This window comes from Melanotaenia boesemani, chromosome 9 (genome assembly GCF_017639745.1).
Source record: "Melanotaenia boesemani isolate fMelBoe1 chromosome 9, fMelBoe1.pri, whole genome shotgun sequence".
In the NCBI taxonomy this organism is placed as follows: domain Eukaryota; kingdom Metazoa; phylum Chordata; class Actinopteri; order Atheriniformes; family Melanotaeniidae; genus Melanotaenia; species Melanotaenia boesemani.
The window spans coordinates 11,055,706-11,073,371 of NC_055690.1; the positions used below are offsets into that span (position 1 = coordinate 11,055,706).

At 43.0% G+C, this 17,666-nt stretch overlaps 1 protein-coding gene across 1 annotated transcript in view; it reads left to right on the forward strand.

Annotated features, from left to right (window-relative positions):
* The first annotated feature begins 4,738 nt into the window (after nucleotides 1-4,738).
* The window catches only part of cdon (cell adhesion associated, oncogene regulated), a 34,208-nt gene continuing 21,280 nt past the window's right edge, over nucleotides 4,739-17,666 (forward strand). Inside the window, exons 1-2 of the mRNA XM_041994853.1 lie at nucleotides 4,739-5,206; nucleotides 16,832-16,970. Of these exons, the coding sequence (XP_041850787.1) occupies nucleotides 16,898-16,970 (73 nt within the window). The 5' untranslated portion in view covers nucleotides 4,739-5,206; nucleotides 16,832-16,897. The remainder of the gene's footprint in view (nucleotides 5,207-16,831; nucleotides 16,971-17,666) is intronic.

The window sequence follows — 17,666 nt, forward strand, 5'->3', positions numbered from 1 at the left end:
AGATATGAACAGAATATTTCTTCAGCCTGCACTTCAAAGGTTTAAAAAACACATTGAGTTTGTATTTGGAAGCTAATTTTTATCCCGCAAACAGCCTACTTTGTTGTAAATAAGCAGCATCTGCAGTTCTGTCTTGTGAAGCTGTGGACAACTGAGACAAGACAGTGACAGTGTTCAAACTGTTGTTTATGTCCTGTGCAGTTCTCACAGAAACACCACATCAGACAAGAGAGAGATGTAAAGATGGTCAAATGATGCACCGGGTCAGTGCAGTGTCAGGAGGGATTGTTCTTCATGGTAAAGTGCAGGGAGATGTGTGAGTAAGTGAGATGTTACAGACTGATGAAATTCCCAGAGAGCCCACAATGGATAATGTGATCCCACCACAGTGATGCAGAAAACAGATGGAGAGGGGTGCCTTCAAATTTCTCCTTCACCCTCGTCTGTTACAAATCCATGAGCGCACACAACTGTGGTGCATACGCAAGGCACAATCTGCACACACACACATTGCACACACCTGTCTAAGTCATGAGATATATGGTCCTCTGAGGGGCAATTAGTTTAGCCTATCCTGTAAAATAATGTGATTTTTCTCACTCTCGTATACATTTCTTCACCTGAACAAAGTGTCACTTGTCTTATGAAAACACATAAAAGTTGCAAATAAATGTCTTTTTTGTGGCTACTTAAGAAAAAAGTAATACAATGTTCCACTTTACGTCCAAATGTCCATATAACAAAAATGCTTTTCATTGCATTTTCTCTCTAAAGAAACACTTCTTATGTAATTCATACACATTTGGATATCACATCAGAGGCCCAAGATTTAAGCTTTAGTTTATTGTCCCTGTAAACAAATCAATAAACCCTGACTGGCCACAAATAGAGGGATGGTTCTTGTGTTATCTGAAAGTGCCTTTTAATAGCACTGGGAGTCAAACGTTGCTCAGGCTCCTGCTGGCAGAGTCAACACAACAGAGTGCTGCTTTGCAGGTCATAAACACTTTGGTGACAGTGTTCAGAGGCTTATTATCCTCACACCAAAGGACAACAAGCTGAATGTCCCAACTTCAAACAATCCCAGCCCACAGACTCTCAGCACAAATCCCTTGTTAGCAGGACTCCTGCCACCTCCGCTCTGATTTGACCTCAGTCAGGGTATCGTGTGAGAAAAGTCAGGTTTTTAGTGTGTGAAGTGTAAACTGCTCGTGTTTTGCAGCCAGCTGCTGCATACTCAACATCAAAAAGTAATCTCATATTGGCTAAATGTGTTGAAATCCATTTGATCGGAGCTGATATGACTTCAGAAACAAGGCTCATATCAGTTAAATGTAGGCCAGAGGTCACTGCTGCTTTTGTGTGCTTAATGTTGCTGCTGCTTCTGCTCTCATGAGCAGCTATCTCAGCAGCGTGGAGCTGGCAGCTCTGCACCAATAAGTGAGCACGGGCCCCAGGGGGCCAGAGACAGCCGAGCCCTTGGTGGATGAGAAGTGTCTGCGCTGTCAGCCCTGGTTCTCAGCATGGCCTCTCTCCTACGGTTGCCCCTCCAGCCCCCACCGTGCCCCTCTGCAGCCCTTTGTATGAGGACCCTGCTCCCTGTGGGCTCGCTGCTCTCTGGCCTTTCACATGCGACTGTGTCCAATCACCCCACTCCCCCCTCCTCCTCTGAATCCAGAGCCTCTGTCTCCATCTTCAACCAGCTTCTGACCCTCAGAGGGAGAACAGTTATCAGTGAGCTGAATACCTGCCTGACAGAAAATGAATCACTTGTATTGAATAAGAAGAGGGGAAAAAGTGAATAGTGCTGTCTGGAAACACACACCTCAGTGAGAGTTTGGTGCTGCTCTGTTCAGGCCCAAGTCACATTTACAACTTGATTCATGTGCGAAAAAGACATTTAACATTCTTAACAGTTATTAAAAACAAGGCACAAAACAACATCATGACTAACTCCTGTTAGTGAAACAGCGTTGATCCATTCCGCGTCTGTCCCACATCCCCTCCATGTTGTTTTTCCTCTCCTGCTACGTCAGATATTAGCTGGTTTGCTGATTTTGGCTTCGACTGTCTGAAGGCCTTTGCTGGGCCGACGCAGCCTCTGGAGGATTGGATCACACCTTCCATCAGAGTCAGCTGTTGGGCTGCACCTGCTGTCTGAAGCAGGGTGGGCTTGCTGCTGCCGTCACTACCCAGTCAAAGCTGGAACACATAATTACTGTCTTAAAGATGATTACGCTGTTTACTCATGCCCATGCGCACAACAGATGACTGTTTCACTCACACAGCTCCCTCGCCCCTGCATCACCTACTGACGAGGAACTTGCTGCAGTCAACAAACATTCAGACATGTCAGAAATGAGACGTAGCTATTAGTTGCTAAAACATCCCCCTCCTTCATAACTTTGGTTGAATTCAAAGACTCCAGTGAGAGCTGGTTTAACCTACCTAGGAGCGGTGTAGTCCACTTGAAATAAAGTAAAAATCAGTTTATATTTGAGACACTGTTAGGATTGAAGCTGTCATAAGTGTTATACAGTACAATGAGTCTAGAACTGAATCTGAACCAGTACAGAATCCCCATCCAACCTGGCTGAGCTGGAAGAATTTTACCATGAAGAATCAAGGCTATCCCACAATAAGTCTCAAGTATAATAAACTTTATGAAAACTTTACTCAGGCTGTGTGGTATCAGAAAAAGGAACATCAGCTTTTGTTTTTTTTTAAGATTAAGTTCTGAATATTTATCCTTCAAATGAAAGATTTTGTGATAAAAATCTGGTCCTTTGATGGTAAAACATGACATGTCATTATCTAACAAAAGCTAGAAATGTAGAAGCAGTTTGTGAAAAATGAATTCCTCCTCATGATTTAACAGCTTGTAGAGACACTTTTAGCAGCAATAACCTGACGCAACCATTTTCTGGATGATGCTTTTGGTCTCTCATGTTGCTGTGGAGGAATTTTGATCCACTCTACTTTATTCTCTTGCTTCCATTCAGGTTTGCAGACATTTATTTATGGTCAGCTGACCCATGACAGCATTTTAGCTAGGTTAATGTCTGAACTTTGACTGGACCATTGCAACTAGGGATGCAACCATTTTAAAGTTTTGGCCAATATCCGATATTTAATAATGTTGTCATGGCCAAGAACTGACATTTACTGATATTAATATTCTTTTTTTAAGATTAGGATGATCCAATTCTGTACAAACTGAAAGTTAACATTAGCAGTGCTAACTTCCCACCATTGTGAACTTCTGGAAGGTGTTTTTTTTACATGACATATCTGAATAATGTGATGTGGCATCTTCCTCACATTACTTTGACTGCAAGTAATGCATTCTGCTTTTCGAGTATCTTCTTTCAACACAGTGAAGACCAACCACGCAGCTGACATTGCCTCCCCCCTTCAATTAAAAACCTCACAACGCAATGCTGCATAACAATCACTGTCACATGCCAAAACAAACACTGCATGCCCCCCCCCCCCCCCCCCCCCCCCCCACACACACACACACACACACACACACACACACACACCTCCTCCCCCTGACACACATACATAAACATCCAGAAAACAGCCGGAAACAAAAGTGGTTGTTAATATCGTCCCAGTTTTACTTATCGGACCAACGCATCCCTCATTGCAACACCTTGATTCTTTTCTTTTTCAGCCATTCTGTTGTAGATTTGCTGCTGTGTTTGAGATCATTGTTCTGCTGCATGACCCAGTTTCAGCCACACTCCAGCAGTCAGACAGATGACCTCACATTAGACTCTATGATATTTTAATAGATATATTCATTAACTGCAATATCTTAAGATCTTGTGGGTGCAAAACAAGCCCAGATGATCAGCTCTCTGCCACCGTGCTCAGCAGATGGTGTTTGTGCTGATTTACTATGTTTGATTTTCAAAGGACGTTGTTCAAGAAGTCTTGTGATTTTTACAGTCATCTTTGCAAACCAACGCCATCTTGCCAGGTTCTTTTTAGGGAGAAGAAGCTTCCTCTTGCCACCCTTTAACAGGAGTTAGATTTGTTCAGCGTTTTTATTATTCTACTGTCATGGACTTTAACATTGAATTTGCTTTTTGAGGCCTGGAGAGTCTGAGATGTATTTCTTGGGTTTTGAGCAGTTTCTCTGACCTTGTGAACTTAGTGGGATGTTCACATTAAAGGGGAGATTGGCAGCTGCCTTGAACATTTTCCACTCGTCTCTCATTGCAGAATGATGAACTTCTGGGAATGATCCTTGCTAGATTGATGGGCAGCAGCAGTTACCTCTGAAAGATAATTTCTCTCCTGCTTGGCATTGTGTTAATACACACCTGCATGCTACAATCAGAAAACCTCTGCTTTTTGGTGCTGGCACTGATAAATTAATTGGGTTATTACTTTCCCTCTTTATGATGGACTTGGTTTTTCTCTGTTTCTGCATTCTGGTTTAGTTTTTGTTCAATAAATAATGACACACTGTAAGATGTTATGTGATTTGTTTATTCTGTTTTTTATTAATATTTTTAAAAGTCAAGGTTTTACTTAAATACAATTGAAAGAGGTTTGGTTTTCAGGTGCGCCTGTACGTCCTGGCCCACGCGTGCGCGCGAGCAAGAGAAGGAGGAAGTTACTTTCCCGTTAGATTGTAAAACTTGTTAATGCAAAGTTTATACGGGTAACACCCCCTGCTCATTCCCTCCCTCTCTCCCTCCTCCAGGAGCCGTACGGAGCTGTGGGGCTGGGACATTCCTGGTTTGACGACCAGCCTCGCTGCTGCCATGATTTGCTGAGCAATTCGACACTGGCTTCAAAGATGCGTGTGTGGAAGAGGCAGCGGTAGAGACGGAGACCGAGAGCTGGAGGAGTTACATTAAAGACTCAGACAAACGGAAGGAAAGAGTGTGAGCAGGACGGAACGTTACATTTTTACTGCAACTCCAAACTTCCCAAGAGAAAACTCTCCACCAGCGCAACTCCAGTCCAGGGGAAGTTGGCGCACCTTGGCCCCCGAAGCCTGCGCTGCTTTACGGGTCTAAAAAACTCTCTTCGCTCCTCCACCTCCGACTGTTTTCATGTTCCTCTCGTCACTTTGCACTTTGAGCCCGTGTCTAATGGAAGGCCTCGCGTGGATTTGCTACCAGAATAATGCTTTTTACTGCTAATTCACCCGACGTCTCGCAGATTTTGCCCTTCTGTAAGAGAGGTAAGAACGGAGGCACAGAGAGGGGAGTCCCGCATAGTGGCTGGTTGCTTGGTTGGCTGGGAGAAGGGGGTCCGCTGCGCGCACCAGGCCAACTTTGGGCTTGTCTGGAAATAACAAAAGAAATGTGAGGCTAAAACAAGCAGAGGGCTCCAGTTTGAGCTGTTTCTCGAACATGGCAGTGTTTGCTTAACTTTGTGGAGAGGTAGAAACCAGCGGTGGCACTGCTGGGCTGCGGCTGGCTGTTTAACAGGGGCGCCCTATTACACTATGGATGAATCCATGATGCATCACACACACACTGACTTTAAAACATTAAACATACTTTTGTGTTTCATTTGATTATTATAACTCATAACATTGAGAACACTGATTACTAAACATTTTCTAGATTAGTTTGTGATAGTCTTGGACTCAGTTTGGATTCAGTCAGCTTCACATTTGTTAAACTATAATCCACAGGCTAATAAAATATGAGGTGGCTTTTTGGAATAGTTTGCATAAAATCTGACTTAGAGGCTTTACGATTAGCATTATTACTAAGCTTTCTTTCTCTGTTGTCTATTAGATGAATGAAACGCAAGAAAAGTCTAAATATTTGTTTGGTAAATAGCATTTGAGGGAAGCTCCACTCATCCCAGTTAAAACAGACAGCCTGCAGCTGCATTTCTTATTAAAAAGATAAAAGAACTTGGTTTTATTTATTTATTTATTTTAAATAGCAAATTTGTTCTACCCTCCACGCATTAGTGTCACCTTCATGAAAGCTGGGCATAATCTGAGTGGATGTGAAACTTTCTTTTGAGGTCCTGCTTCTGTTTTACAGTAGGACTGCTCGAGGAGCCAACCTTCAGCCACATTTACCACTGTGTAGAAACATGGTGGCTTACACTAATATTTGACTTTTTTTTTTTCCTTCCTTCAGAGACAGAAAGCCTTTGTTGTTTCAGTTAAATCCCTGGAGGGTGTCGTAAATGTTGGTGAATCAATGTGAGTGTTGCTCTGAAATCTGGCAAGTGCACAAATCACTGCACAAAGGAAAGAGCTCGTTGTTGGAGGACCTGGATCACGTTCCTGATGGGATAACACTTGAGAGTTAAGATGCAGAAATGTAGAATAAAATGCTGGCAGCTCAGGTCTGCACAAGTGTGTGCATTCAAGAATTGAAAACTCAGTTATACGGGTTTTTGTTTAAATCTTTCAGTTTGGGGTTTCTTGACATGAATGCAATTAAAGGGATCATTATTTAGTCGATGATCGACTTAGATTTTCAAGATTGAGCAGAAGAACTCCCTCTGTCATTTCATCATTATCGCCATCTCCTGCTCAACCTTAGAGGACTCTCAGAAAGTTGAACACTCAAGAGTTAGCAGGAAGAAAGTCTGGAATCCTTCTTGGATGCGTGACATGCAGTCAGTGTGACACACATGGCCGCTCTTAGATAAAACACTTTCAAGTTCAAACAGTTGCTCATGCATTGTTGCGCCGGTTGGGGGACAAGAAGACACTTCCGATGGCTTTCAGATCCTTTCAGTGCCGCTAAATATTAGGCGAGTGTCTGACAGAGGCAGAGATTTGCCCTTTGTGTTTTAAATCTGTGTCTCTTTTGGGAAGTTATTGTTATATTTTTCTTTAGTAAGGTTTTTAATATATACATATATATATATATATATATATATATATATATATATATATATATATATATATATATATATAAAGCCTTGACAGCTGAGCATGATCTTCATTCATCTGAGTGGTAGAAAGATGTTTTTTGCAGGCAAATTTTCTCACTTTCAGCAGATGGAAATGTCAAAAAAAAAAAAAGCTAGTTGAGTATTTTAGGTATAAGGGAGCATGTTGTTTTCAGAGTCTCGGTAATTTTTCCTAAAAAAGTGTTTTCACAAGGCGCTATTAGGGAAATTAATAAACCATTAGTGGCCCGACTCTTATCAGACAGACCCTCACAAAGTACAGCTACGCTATTAAGAGAGTTTGAATAATGTTTGAGCCATTAGGGTGCTTGTTAATGATAAACACATGTTGCTGGGGGAAAACTATGTTAAGTGGGCAATTTGAATGTAAGCATGTGTAATGATACCAGTCCCTGCTCTCATAATGGCTCCCTTGATTTTTCTGATGCTGTATTCTAAGTCGCACAACCACATGCACACCAAAAATGATAAATGATTGTTGAATAGTAACAACTGTGGTAAAGTTTCATTAAAGGTAGAAGCAGGTCTAAGGTAATGTATGGGTTCAGATCTTGTAGTTTTGGCATTAAATTGAACTTATTTTTGGCAGGATTTGCAATCAGTTGATTATTTGTTGGATAGACAGTTTAAGTCAATAATAAACAGAAAAACTGGCCAACAATATCTCATTTGTTGGCCTCTGGTATGATTTCTTCCTGCTCATGAAGACTCCATTTGGTATTTTTCACTGTTTTATTACGGTTTAAATGGAACAAGAGCTGATTAATAACTAAAAACAGCATTATCTTAATCTGTTAAAGTATTTTAGTAAAGGATATATGGATGAATGTCTCTATGAGGTGAGTGTAGTGGGAGAGGGTGTGTCTGAGTGGGTGAGTAAAGTATATTTTGGGCAACTCCCACATTCTCCCTCTTTCTAGGCCAAGTAGCAAACCTCAGCTCTGACCCTGACACGGATGGAAATGAAGAAAAACCTTAAATCACAGCGAGGTGCGCTTGTTTATTATGATTTGTGCTATGATTTGTCACATTATCCAAGCCAAAGGATCCATGAAATTGTTTTGAAAATCTTTATTTTGAGTGGTTATTTTTCATCTTCACAATATTTTGATATTTGTTTTTTAAGTCCACCACGCCTAAAGAGTAGAACAAAAATGAATTTAGAGGGCTGTTTTATTGTTGAGGTTTGACCCTTTCAAGCAACCATTTCCAAACTAGAACTGTGTTTTGAACTCTTGACACTCTCATTGCTCAGGGATTGAGTCATGCTGCAGCTCTTTTCCCATTTTCTGACGTTGGCCATTACTCTGCAAGCTTCAGCTCCCATTGGTTGAGGACAGACTTCAACCTCAGACCCCCTCTAGATGGACAAAAGAGTGTTTCGGGCACCATGCCAAAGAAGCCCCCATGTTCAAAGAACCAGAGGGTGCTGACTGACAGCACCCAGCAGCCATGAGCTGGGGTTGCAAGGAAAGACGGGCAGGTCTGAGTGAGGGGTTTGAGTTCCTGTGACTCTTAGGTTGGTGAGCGCACCTTGCAGCTGCAGTGCAGACTAACACTGCTTTACTCTCTTCATTTGGTTTCTTTCCAGTACAAACTGCAGCAGTAGCCAAATGTATTGCTTGTGCTTATGCAAATCTGTCATTAGTAGCACTTCTTATCAGCTCTTAGCTGACAATGTCATCATTTTAACTTCCCGACACATATTTCTCTCAGTGGGGACCCCCCCTCTCCCCATTTCAACCACCCGCCTCCCCCGACTCTGACAGATGATCCAAACATCTTGGCACTGACTCGCCCATGCTACGCAAGCATGTTACTCCAGGAGGTTTCGGATAAGCCGCGTGCTTCCGCTGGTACAACTCTTCTGAAATGTCAAAGGTGAGCTGAGTGTAGCTCAGTGTATACACCGGCTTTCAACAGATGGTCAGATTGAGTTTCTAAAAATTCAGAACCTTGAAGGACTTGAAACTGGATAATGACTTTCAAGAGATTTGAGAAATGAAATGAGAAACATCAGGGCGTAATTGTTAAGACAAACAAACAGTTTTTAGAGCAGCAGAAACAGATGTTTCAGGCAGCCACTGAAATGCAGCGCAGGCTAGAGATAGGCAGGGCCAAGAGGTCTGCTTCTTCTCTGAAGATGGTTTGCTTTCTGTTAATGTAATGGAAATACAGGCCTCAACTAAATATATGTTTGTATTCTCGATATGATAAGGGAATGTAAACCAATACCACACACACTGCTGCTTTGAGGGAGACCACACTGTAAAGACTGCTTCAGATGATGAAAATGCCTCAACAACAGATTGTCAAGAGTTTTTTCTGACACCGTAGGAGTCACTTTTTAACTGTAGGAAAATATTTTGTAGGTCAGCTCTTAATGCTGATCTAAAAGACTGCAGCAGACTGCAAAATACTGATCCAGAGCCATTTAAAGTTCACTCAGTGTGAATCTGTTTAAGACACATAGAGTGAAGTTTGTCATTAATTTATGGGGCCATTATTTTTTTGAAGGAGAGCCTCTAGGCTTCAGCTACAGTATATGTCGGTGATGAAGAGCAAAAAGTTTCCCAGGAACAATAAACGTGTGTTCTAGACTATATTTCGCTCCTAAACAGAATTATTTTTGTCATAAATGAGCAAAAGCCTGATGAGACTGATTGTTCTGCAGCCTTGTCTTATGGAGTTTTCTTATTGAATCCTCCACCCCAGGAAGAAGAAGCAGACAACCTGCCCTTTTAAGAACATGTAAGGTGGGGGGATTTTTTTATGTATTCTTAGCTTCTTCCTTTTTGCAAGATTAATTTCCTCTCCCTTCCTGTAAGTGACCCTCCTAAACATGCCTGCCTCAATCTGTCACCTCAGCACAGGGCCTCCTCTTGAAACTGCTCGCGACCACAGCTTTCTATTTCAAATCTTGAACCAATAAGTCCCATCTGACGCGGGTTTTCTGCGAACCAGAAGCCAGCATAAGGATCAGCAGGACTATATTAAGGCAGAAAAAGTGGCTGGCACTCCCCTTCGGCTGACAAACAGGCTTCTTGTTTAAGGGCTGTTTTTCTCCCAGATCAGAGTGTGAGGCAGTGTGGGTACTGCTGCTGCTGCCGCTTGCCTCTGGGGCTGTGGTTGTGGATGCCATTTTGGGCTTTCCTTGCTCCAAGATGTGGGCCTTTAGGGAGGAATTGAACCCCCTATTTACACAAGATAATCAAAGTGAGCATAAGAATGTAAGTCAGAGGGATAAAACGGGCTGCTCCTGCATTGTTCTGAGATCTTTTAAAGATTTAAGGAGATGCTCTCTGTATATCTGCCTTGTGATGGATGACTTCAATCAGTAAAATAAATCATCACTGTCTGTTTGTGGTGTTCTCACGCAGTAGCAAACATACACAAACCAGGATGAAGATTGCCTGCTCTTCGTTAGCACAACGCCACAGCCTCTCATGTGCTGGTGTTACAGGGTTGTGTTTTTCTTAGCGCCATTAGTGCACAACACCACCTTTTATAAACTCCTCTCACCTCTGATCCTGCAGTGAGGAGCAGCCAGAATTTTAAACATTTTGGAGAATCTCTAAGTTCACTTGAAGAGCCTAAAGTGGAGACTCAAATGATTTGTGGCCTGAAGCTTGTTTTGCGTTTATTCGAGTGCCGCACAACAAGAGATGAGTGCTACAAGGAGAGACGGATAAACATTTAGACAAACTAAATAAAGCATTTACACACTCCGTTTGGGAATGCATATTTATCTTGAGGTCCCTTGGACTTGTAAGGCAGCTGGCTTGTTTGCAGGAGATTTGTGGAACTGGTGAAGAAGACTAATTATATTTAAAGCATTTTTACATGTGTTTGTTTTGGTTCAGCCGGCTGGTTATGGGATTCAGGTTTTTGCAGACAAGGCTTTCTGGCACATAAATCCTCCCCCCGTGGACTCACAGTCTCTGCTTTATCATACTTGCAGAGTCAATTCATCACCCAGAAGAATGAAAACTTCATGCATACTTTCTTTCTCACGCCTCTCAGGAAACAAACAGAAAGGCAAACACCCTGAAAGCTGCACAGTCAACTTTTTATCTGCTTGGTTTTAAATAATGTAAAACCCGGCTTCTTGTTAGTATCTGTTTGGACACACTGTCATTTTGTTTTTGTTGCACATGCTTAACATTACACTATTTAATGTATGGTTTAGTTTGAGAGTACTTTTGGTTGGCAGCCAGGCAGCTATCGGGGAGACTGAACAGAAACTTGTGTGCGTCTTTGCCGCTTGTTGCCGTAGAGACATAAGCAGTGATGGAATCCAGGAGAGTTGGGGAGGGACGAGAGTCTCCACTGAGAGAGCACAGTCTTGGGGCAGCTGGATCAGATCACTACATGCCCACACAGCAGCGTTTAAAAACACATGCTATCTCGACTCCCCTTGGAAAGATGGACTTTGTTCATGCATTAGACAGTTGTGATAATTTCATCCTCCCCTGTATCCCATCAGTGTGTTTTCCCATCATCTCGCTAATAAAGCCTAATATTAAGGAATGTGAATCTGCGGACTCCTGCCCTAGTGCCACGGCTGCACAATCCAAGCTGCCTTCCCAGTTGCCGGGATGAATCAGACTCTTGGCACATGTTGGAGATCAGTGTTATAACACACCCTGCAGGCAAGAGGGCCGTCTTGTACATTCCTCCTTTCAATCAGAATTACCTTTTCGTCTGAGTTAATGTTCCCCCGTGGGCTGAAAGGCCTGTGAAATCAGCTGGAAGGGCCTGGGGAGCTCAGACAATGGGGAAGGGTTGTTAGTTACATGCACTTTGCAAAAGGTCTCGAGGTGGCCTTGTATGGTGGTGATACCCACGGATCTGTTTCCAGTGTCCGAGGCTGCTATTGAGTTTCACCCTTGTGGTTAATCCCGCTGTTCAGGACCTTGGGAAACAACCGTACCTCTCATACCCTCCTGTGCCTCCCCCTCACAGATTCCCAGGAAAAACAAGACATTTCAGAACAATCGCCAATTAAGATGGGTCTTACATACTGTACCATTCACTCTTTTCTCCCTCTGTCTCAATCTTCATACCCCCTCCCTCTCTCTCCATTCTCAGCTCTCTGTTTGTGTCCTTGGCCAACAAGCCTTAGGGTGGAATTAGTGCTGTCTCCCAGGTCCCGGCCCTGGCACTTTGGGAGGGTCGGGCTTTGGTGAACGGAGGCGTTGTTGGAAGGAGGTGGGGGTGTGTGTCCTCGGTAAACAGGCTTTGTGGGATGTGACTGTCTGATCCCCGAGGGCCTCTCCTTTCATTCCTCCTCTAGTCTGATCCCACACCACTGCAGTGTAGTCAGGCCTTTGGCGTCAGCAGGCTCTGGGAGCATTTTGGCCTCTTCATCACCCTGCGCCTTCTGGACTGCCGATGCTCTGTCTATCAGTGCTGCAGATGGATGTGCAGAGGGAGCAGACTGTGCCTGAAGATGCACCTCGTTTGTCTTCTGCAGTTACTCTCAGTTTAAGTGATTTATCAAGGAGATTTGCGTTAACTTTCTTCAGGAAAGTTGGGGTCAGACAAAGGCACTCATTCTGTATTATGGAGCAGCTACACCCCTTGAATGGGGTTTTCTCCAAACTACTTATAGTAAAACAAAGAGGACCCCTCTTTGTCCACCTAATTCCCTCAGCTCATTACAAATTATGCCCTCTTTCTATCTTACTTTAGCTCACTTCCCCTCTTTCTAAGTCTGTCTCACTTTTAATAACATCTCAGTCTTTAATCAGGCAGAGTTAGACCATACCAAAAGCCCAGTGTTTCTACTCATCAGTTTTCTCTGTGGCCCGGGGCTGCCTCCATGGACTCACCCAGACCAACACAAGAAGCCCATAATGGTCCCTTAGAGTCTCTTCTATTGGGAGGCCCTTCCCAAGTTTCTGGGCTGAGCTGAGTGTTGGCAGACATGGATGCCATTATCTGTATGCCTCTATCTCTGAGCCAAATAAAAAGGGAGGAGAAGGGAATCGGGGCTTGGCAGTGTTTCACCTCCCATTGAATGTTTCACCTCTTTATACCCCCATCTCCTTTTGCCTTTCCCCCCATTGCCTCCCATCACTCAGTTTTAAACTTATCTCCCATCTCTTTCTTGTGTGTGTGTCTTTTTCTTATGTTTTTCTTTTTTTTTTTGCATGTATGTTGTTCACTCTCTATGTGGAGCTGAGGAATGTGTGTGCTGCAGATTTTCTGTCAGTGAGATGTGGGGCGAGTGCAAACAGGTTTGGGGTATAGCATGTGAATCAGCTTCAGTGCACAGGTCAGATTAGACCATTATACCAGAAAAGACTTGCTCTTTCTCTTACAGCCCACTGATCTCCTTCCGTTGATGTCTCTCTTTAAGCTTCATTCGGTTCTGGGTATTTGTTGTGAGTCGTCCTTTTTTTTTGTTGTTGTTGGAACTAAATCTTTCAGTGCATTGGTACCTCTCTGGTACTGATTGCCAGCACAGTCCGGATAAGCCTCTGTTATCACTTTTGAGAGCTGCCTCACTATGTTTGCTTTCATTCAGCTGTGCAGTCTTGTGAAGCAGTGAGGCCAGGCCCCTGCCTCAGTCAGCAGCACCAGTTGTGACCTGTTCCTCCTCTGCCCTCCAGGTCTTTGATGCTTCGCCGCGTTGCTTTTGTCCCTGTTTACCCAATACGACAGGGATATGGGCTTGCTCCACATGGGGGCAGATGGGGCTTTAAGTAGTTCCTGCAGAGAGGAGGCCAAAAAAAAAGTGCAGGTGCTAACTGCCCCAGAACCCAGATCCCCTTCCCTTCCCTGAGGGCAGCCTGTCAGTCTGTTTATTTTCTCCTGTATCATCACCAGGGATCCTTCTTCTCCTGCGGGGGGATTGATTGTTCTGTTCCTGTGTTTGAGTTTTGAATTACTCACTAAATGGAAAAATATAAGTGCTGTCCTTCGATGTTATTTCTCCGTTTTGGATCTTTGTGCAAGAAGCATGACTGATAAAGCTAGAAAAAAATGTGTTGCTTTTACTTGCTTTTACACTTTTAAGCCAGGTGTCAGTCCCAACATTTTCCAAATATACATGGATCAGCCCCCCTGCCCAGAAAATAGGAACGTTTCCTTGTGAAGTCACTGACATCCTCCTTATTTTTCATAAGCTGTCCTCATGTCTGTTTGTCGACCTTTTAACATTGCAGAGATTTTTTTTCTGCATGCTGTCTCTTCAATTTATAGCCTGTTGAGAAAATCCATGCAACTACAATTTAACTATAAAAACAGATAAAAAGCAAGATCAAATTTAGCATAAGGAAAATAAATTTAGAGCACAATTTTTTTTTTCCTGCTTAGCTGTCAAGTCTGGAGTTTTGAGAAGGAAAGCAGAGAAGTGAGGATGAGGAAAAAGCCCTATGGCTCACCAGACTTTACTTGACAGGAGCTTCCCATTTGACAAAAAAGCCACTCCAAGCTTTCGCCCTCTCAGGAGGAAGCAGGATTTGCCTTTTCTATGGAGCCAGTGTTGCCAGCTTGAGGATGAGTCTGTGATAAAGGATACAAGATATCCTCACAGAGTCCATCTCCACCGAGGCTTCATGGTGGCGGATGTCACCGGAAAGCCAAACAGATAAGATGCAGGAATGATGCCCTTGTGTTTCCTCGTTGTGCCAGATTGATGGGCCAGATAGGCAGCTGTGTGTGTTTACACAAGAGCATCCAGTCGGAACTTTAGTGCCCAACTGATATGGGAACTGGGATGACTAAACCATTAAATAAAAGAGAAATGAGAGAGAAAAAGGTAGAATCACCTCCGGTATCTTATCATACTATGTGTCAATGTGTCCATGCTTGACTGTGCATTGTCATAGCACTGTTGTTATTTTTGTAATTATATATCATTATTCCAGCAGAGAGAGAAAGATAGTTTCCACTGATGACATGGGGGCAGTGTGTAGGGCCTGTTGTAACTTGTGGGATGGAGAAATGCCAGGCTGATGAATGAGCATGCACACACATAAACCTGAGCCTGAAATGCAAAGCATACATACAAAATATAGTATGTAATTAATTCCTACTCCTAAAGTTGAAATTACAGATTGCTACTTAATTCACAATCAGTCCGATGTTTAAACAGTTTAACACATTTTTGGAGCACATGCACACTTGCTTTGTGTGTAAAAACAGTCAAATAAAATGTGTGTGACAACAACAGAGGGCTTGAGGTGACCTCAGGGGGCTGGTCCAGGGCTACCAGACACCCGCTGGTTCATCCTCTCCCTCTGCTCCTTCCTGACCCTCGACCTCAGGGTGAGAAGGGGGCGTGAGCCAAGAGCTGGAAGAGTTTATTATTTCCTGCCTCTTCTCTCCTCCTCCTCTCAGGATGCCCTCTGAGTGCACGATGAAGAGAGTGAGACTGAATATATGGACCGGTGTGTAGAAGAGAGGGGGTGTAGCCAAAACATATGCAATGACCTCAAAAATCTCTGTTGTTTTGTCATTTTAAGTAATTAAAATGTAACAAGCATTAAAAAAAACTACATTGACTACATATATAGGTAGTCAATTAGTGGCTGAAGCAATGTATGCACATGTCAAGAAATTTTTGCTGTCTTTGTGTGCATGTGTGTTGGGACTGTGGCTCCATACAGATACATGCAGTACTTGGATCAGTACAATAGGAAGCCTAATCTGCTATTTTCATTGTGTTGTGAAGATAAAATTCCCTTATCACATGTTGTCTTCTTTATACAGGCATTCCCCTGCACCTCCTTCCTCACATTTCCAGCCAGGAGAGCACATTTCCAGCAGAAAGCCCCCCCTCTTCTAAGTAAACTACTTCTTCTACTGAATTACAGACACTAGCCATGTAGCTTTTACTGCTGCCTTCTAGTGACAAAAGTCTAGTATGCTAGTGAAAGGAAACCTGGAGAATTTCATCTTTGTGCTGTGTTGTGCTAATAAACTTCATGACAAAAGTAGGACCTATTAATTACAAGATACTGCTGAAAGATTTAAGATTCCTGATCTACAGCCTTCCTTCCATCAGAGTAAACTACAGTCAGTTTTGCCAACTACAGACGCGTGTATTCACTTGTTGCTGAGGCATGAACTCAGGGGGCAAAGACATTAACAGATTATCTAACAAGAATAAATGTTTACTGGGACTGGCGTCTTCATGCTTTTTCTCAGCTGTCACCTTCTAAAGAGGCTAATCAAACTGACCTGGTTGATTGTTAAGCATATGCAACAACTTTTGAAGTTGGTGAATAAGGGTTAGAACCCTGTTCACCTTCTTCGTTCCCACCCAGGCATCACGCTTTTTATTTGACCCACCCTCCAGCCTCGGTTGGCCCTTCCAATAATATCTGGGAGCCACCGGAGCAGCAGTGTGAAAATCACAGCTGGACGGCCATTGTCCCTCCAGCCTCAGGCTCCAACCCTGGTTACCAACCAGGAACCTGGGATCAAAGCTTGCCCGGATTACTCTGAGAAAGAGAAGGAGGAGTGCTGCGTTCAGAGGGGGTCGGGTTGAAAAGGACAGAGGAATGCTCCTAATTACGTGCTCTCCACTCCTTTTCTGTCTCTCCCTTTGGCTCCTCTCTTGTCTCCTTGTGTGTGTCTGGCCTGCACTTCAGGCTACAGCAAGCCTGTAAGGAGGCAATACAGTGTAACAAGAGAGTGATATCAGGAGTGAGGCAACAGCCTCTCTCCTGCTTCTCCATTAGCAGGAGATCTCAGTGGCCCAGTGGGAGAGACAGAGGACATTCCAGCCTCTGTAGAAACAATGAAAAGGGTATGGAGACGGGTCAGAGGAGCTGGTGGGAGGTGGAGATCAAGAAGTGTGTAACAAGGATGTGTCAAGATTAGAGGGATTGTTGTAAGGGATTCATTTGGCATCTTGAGATCTCTGGTTTGATGTGTTTCTCTTCTTGTTTGTGTGTTCTAGGTTTTCTGAACGGACAAGGGCGAACATACCAAGCAACACGGCCGCTGGCAGGGGTCAAAGTGCACCATGGACAGTGGCCTAAGGGTCCTCCTGTCCACCTTATTGTGTCTCAGCCAGTCTCTGCTTATTAGCTGCTCATGTAAGTTGCTCCTCTCTCCACTGAATGTATCTGGCAGTATTCATAGTAAAAAACTGTGGGATGTTTTTCAGTAGTTTATTATCTTTATTAAACTTAGACATCTATAAATAGATAATCTGAATTACATGTTAAAATATCAATAAATTATGACTTAATTTAAAACGGCTTCAAAGATTGTAGGAGTAAACACAGCAAACAGCTGCAGATCTCCAGTAAATAAGGTGTCATGTTAGTTTACTAAAGTCTCTGCACAGTGGAGCTGGTTTTATATGAAAATAATAAACATACATGATGCATGATGGTGTGAGCTGCTTATACTAGTTAACGTAGGAGCAGCTGCTGAAAATAAGCAAAGAAAGAAGCTGCTAAAAAAAATCAGTTGGCAGAAATGTAACAAGATATGAATATATTTTTACATTAGAGTACAAAAGCGTAATAAGGATAGTAATTGCTTTGTTTTAATTACAAAAAAAAAAAGGGCAATTTTTGTGTCCACAATAGTTTAAGTTTAGTATTCATTTGGTTGCTCTTTGTGTCTCGATTACATCCTACATGCTGAACCAATGAAAATCTGGATAATTTTCTTTATATTAACCCTTTGTCACAGTAAATGATTAATCACAATTATTTGAGATAATCTTCCATCCATCAGACCATTTTTACTGGCTTATTCCAGTTGCGGGGTGGGATCATTTT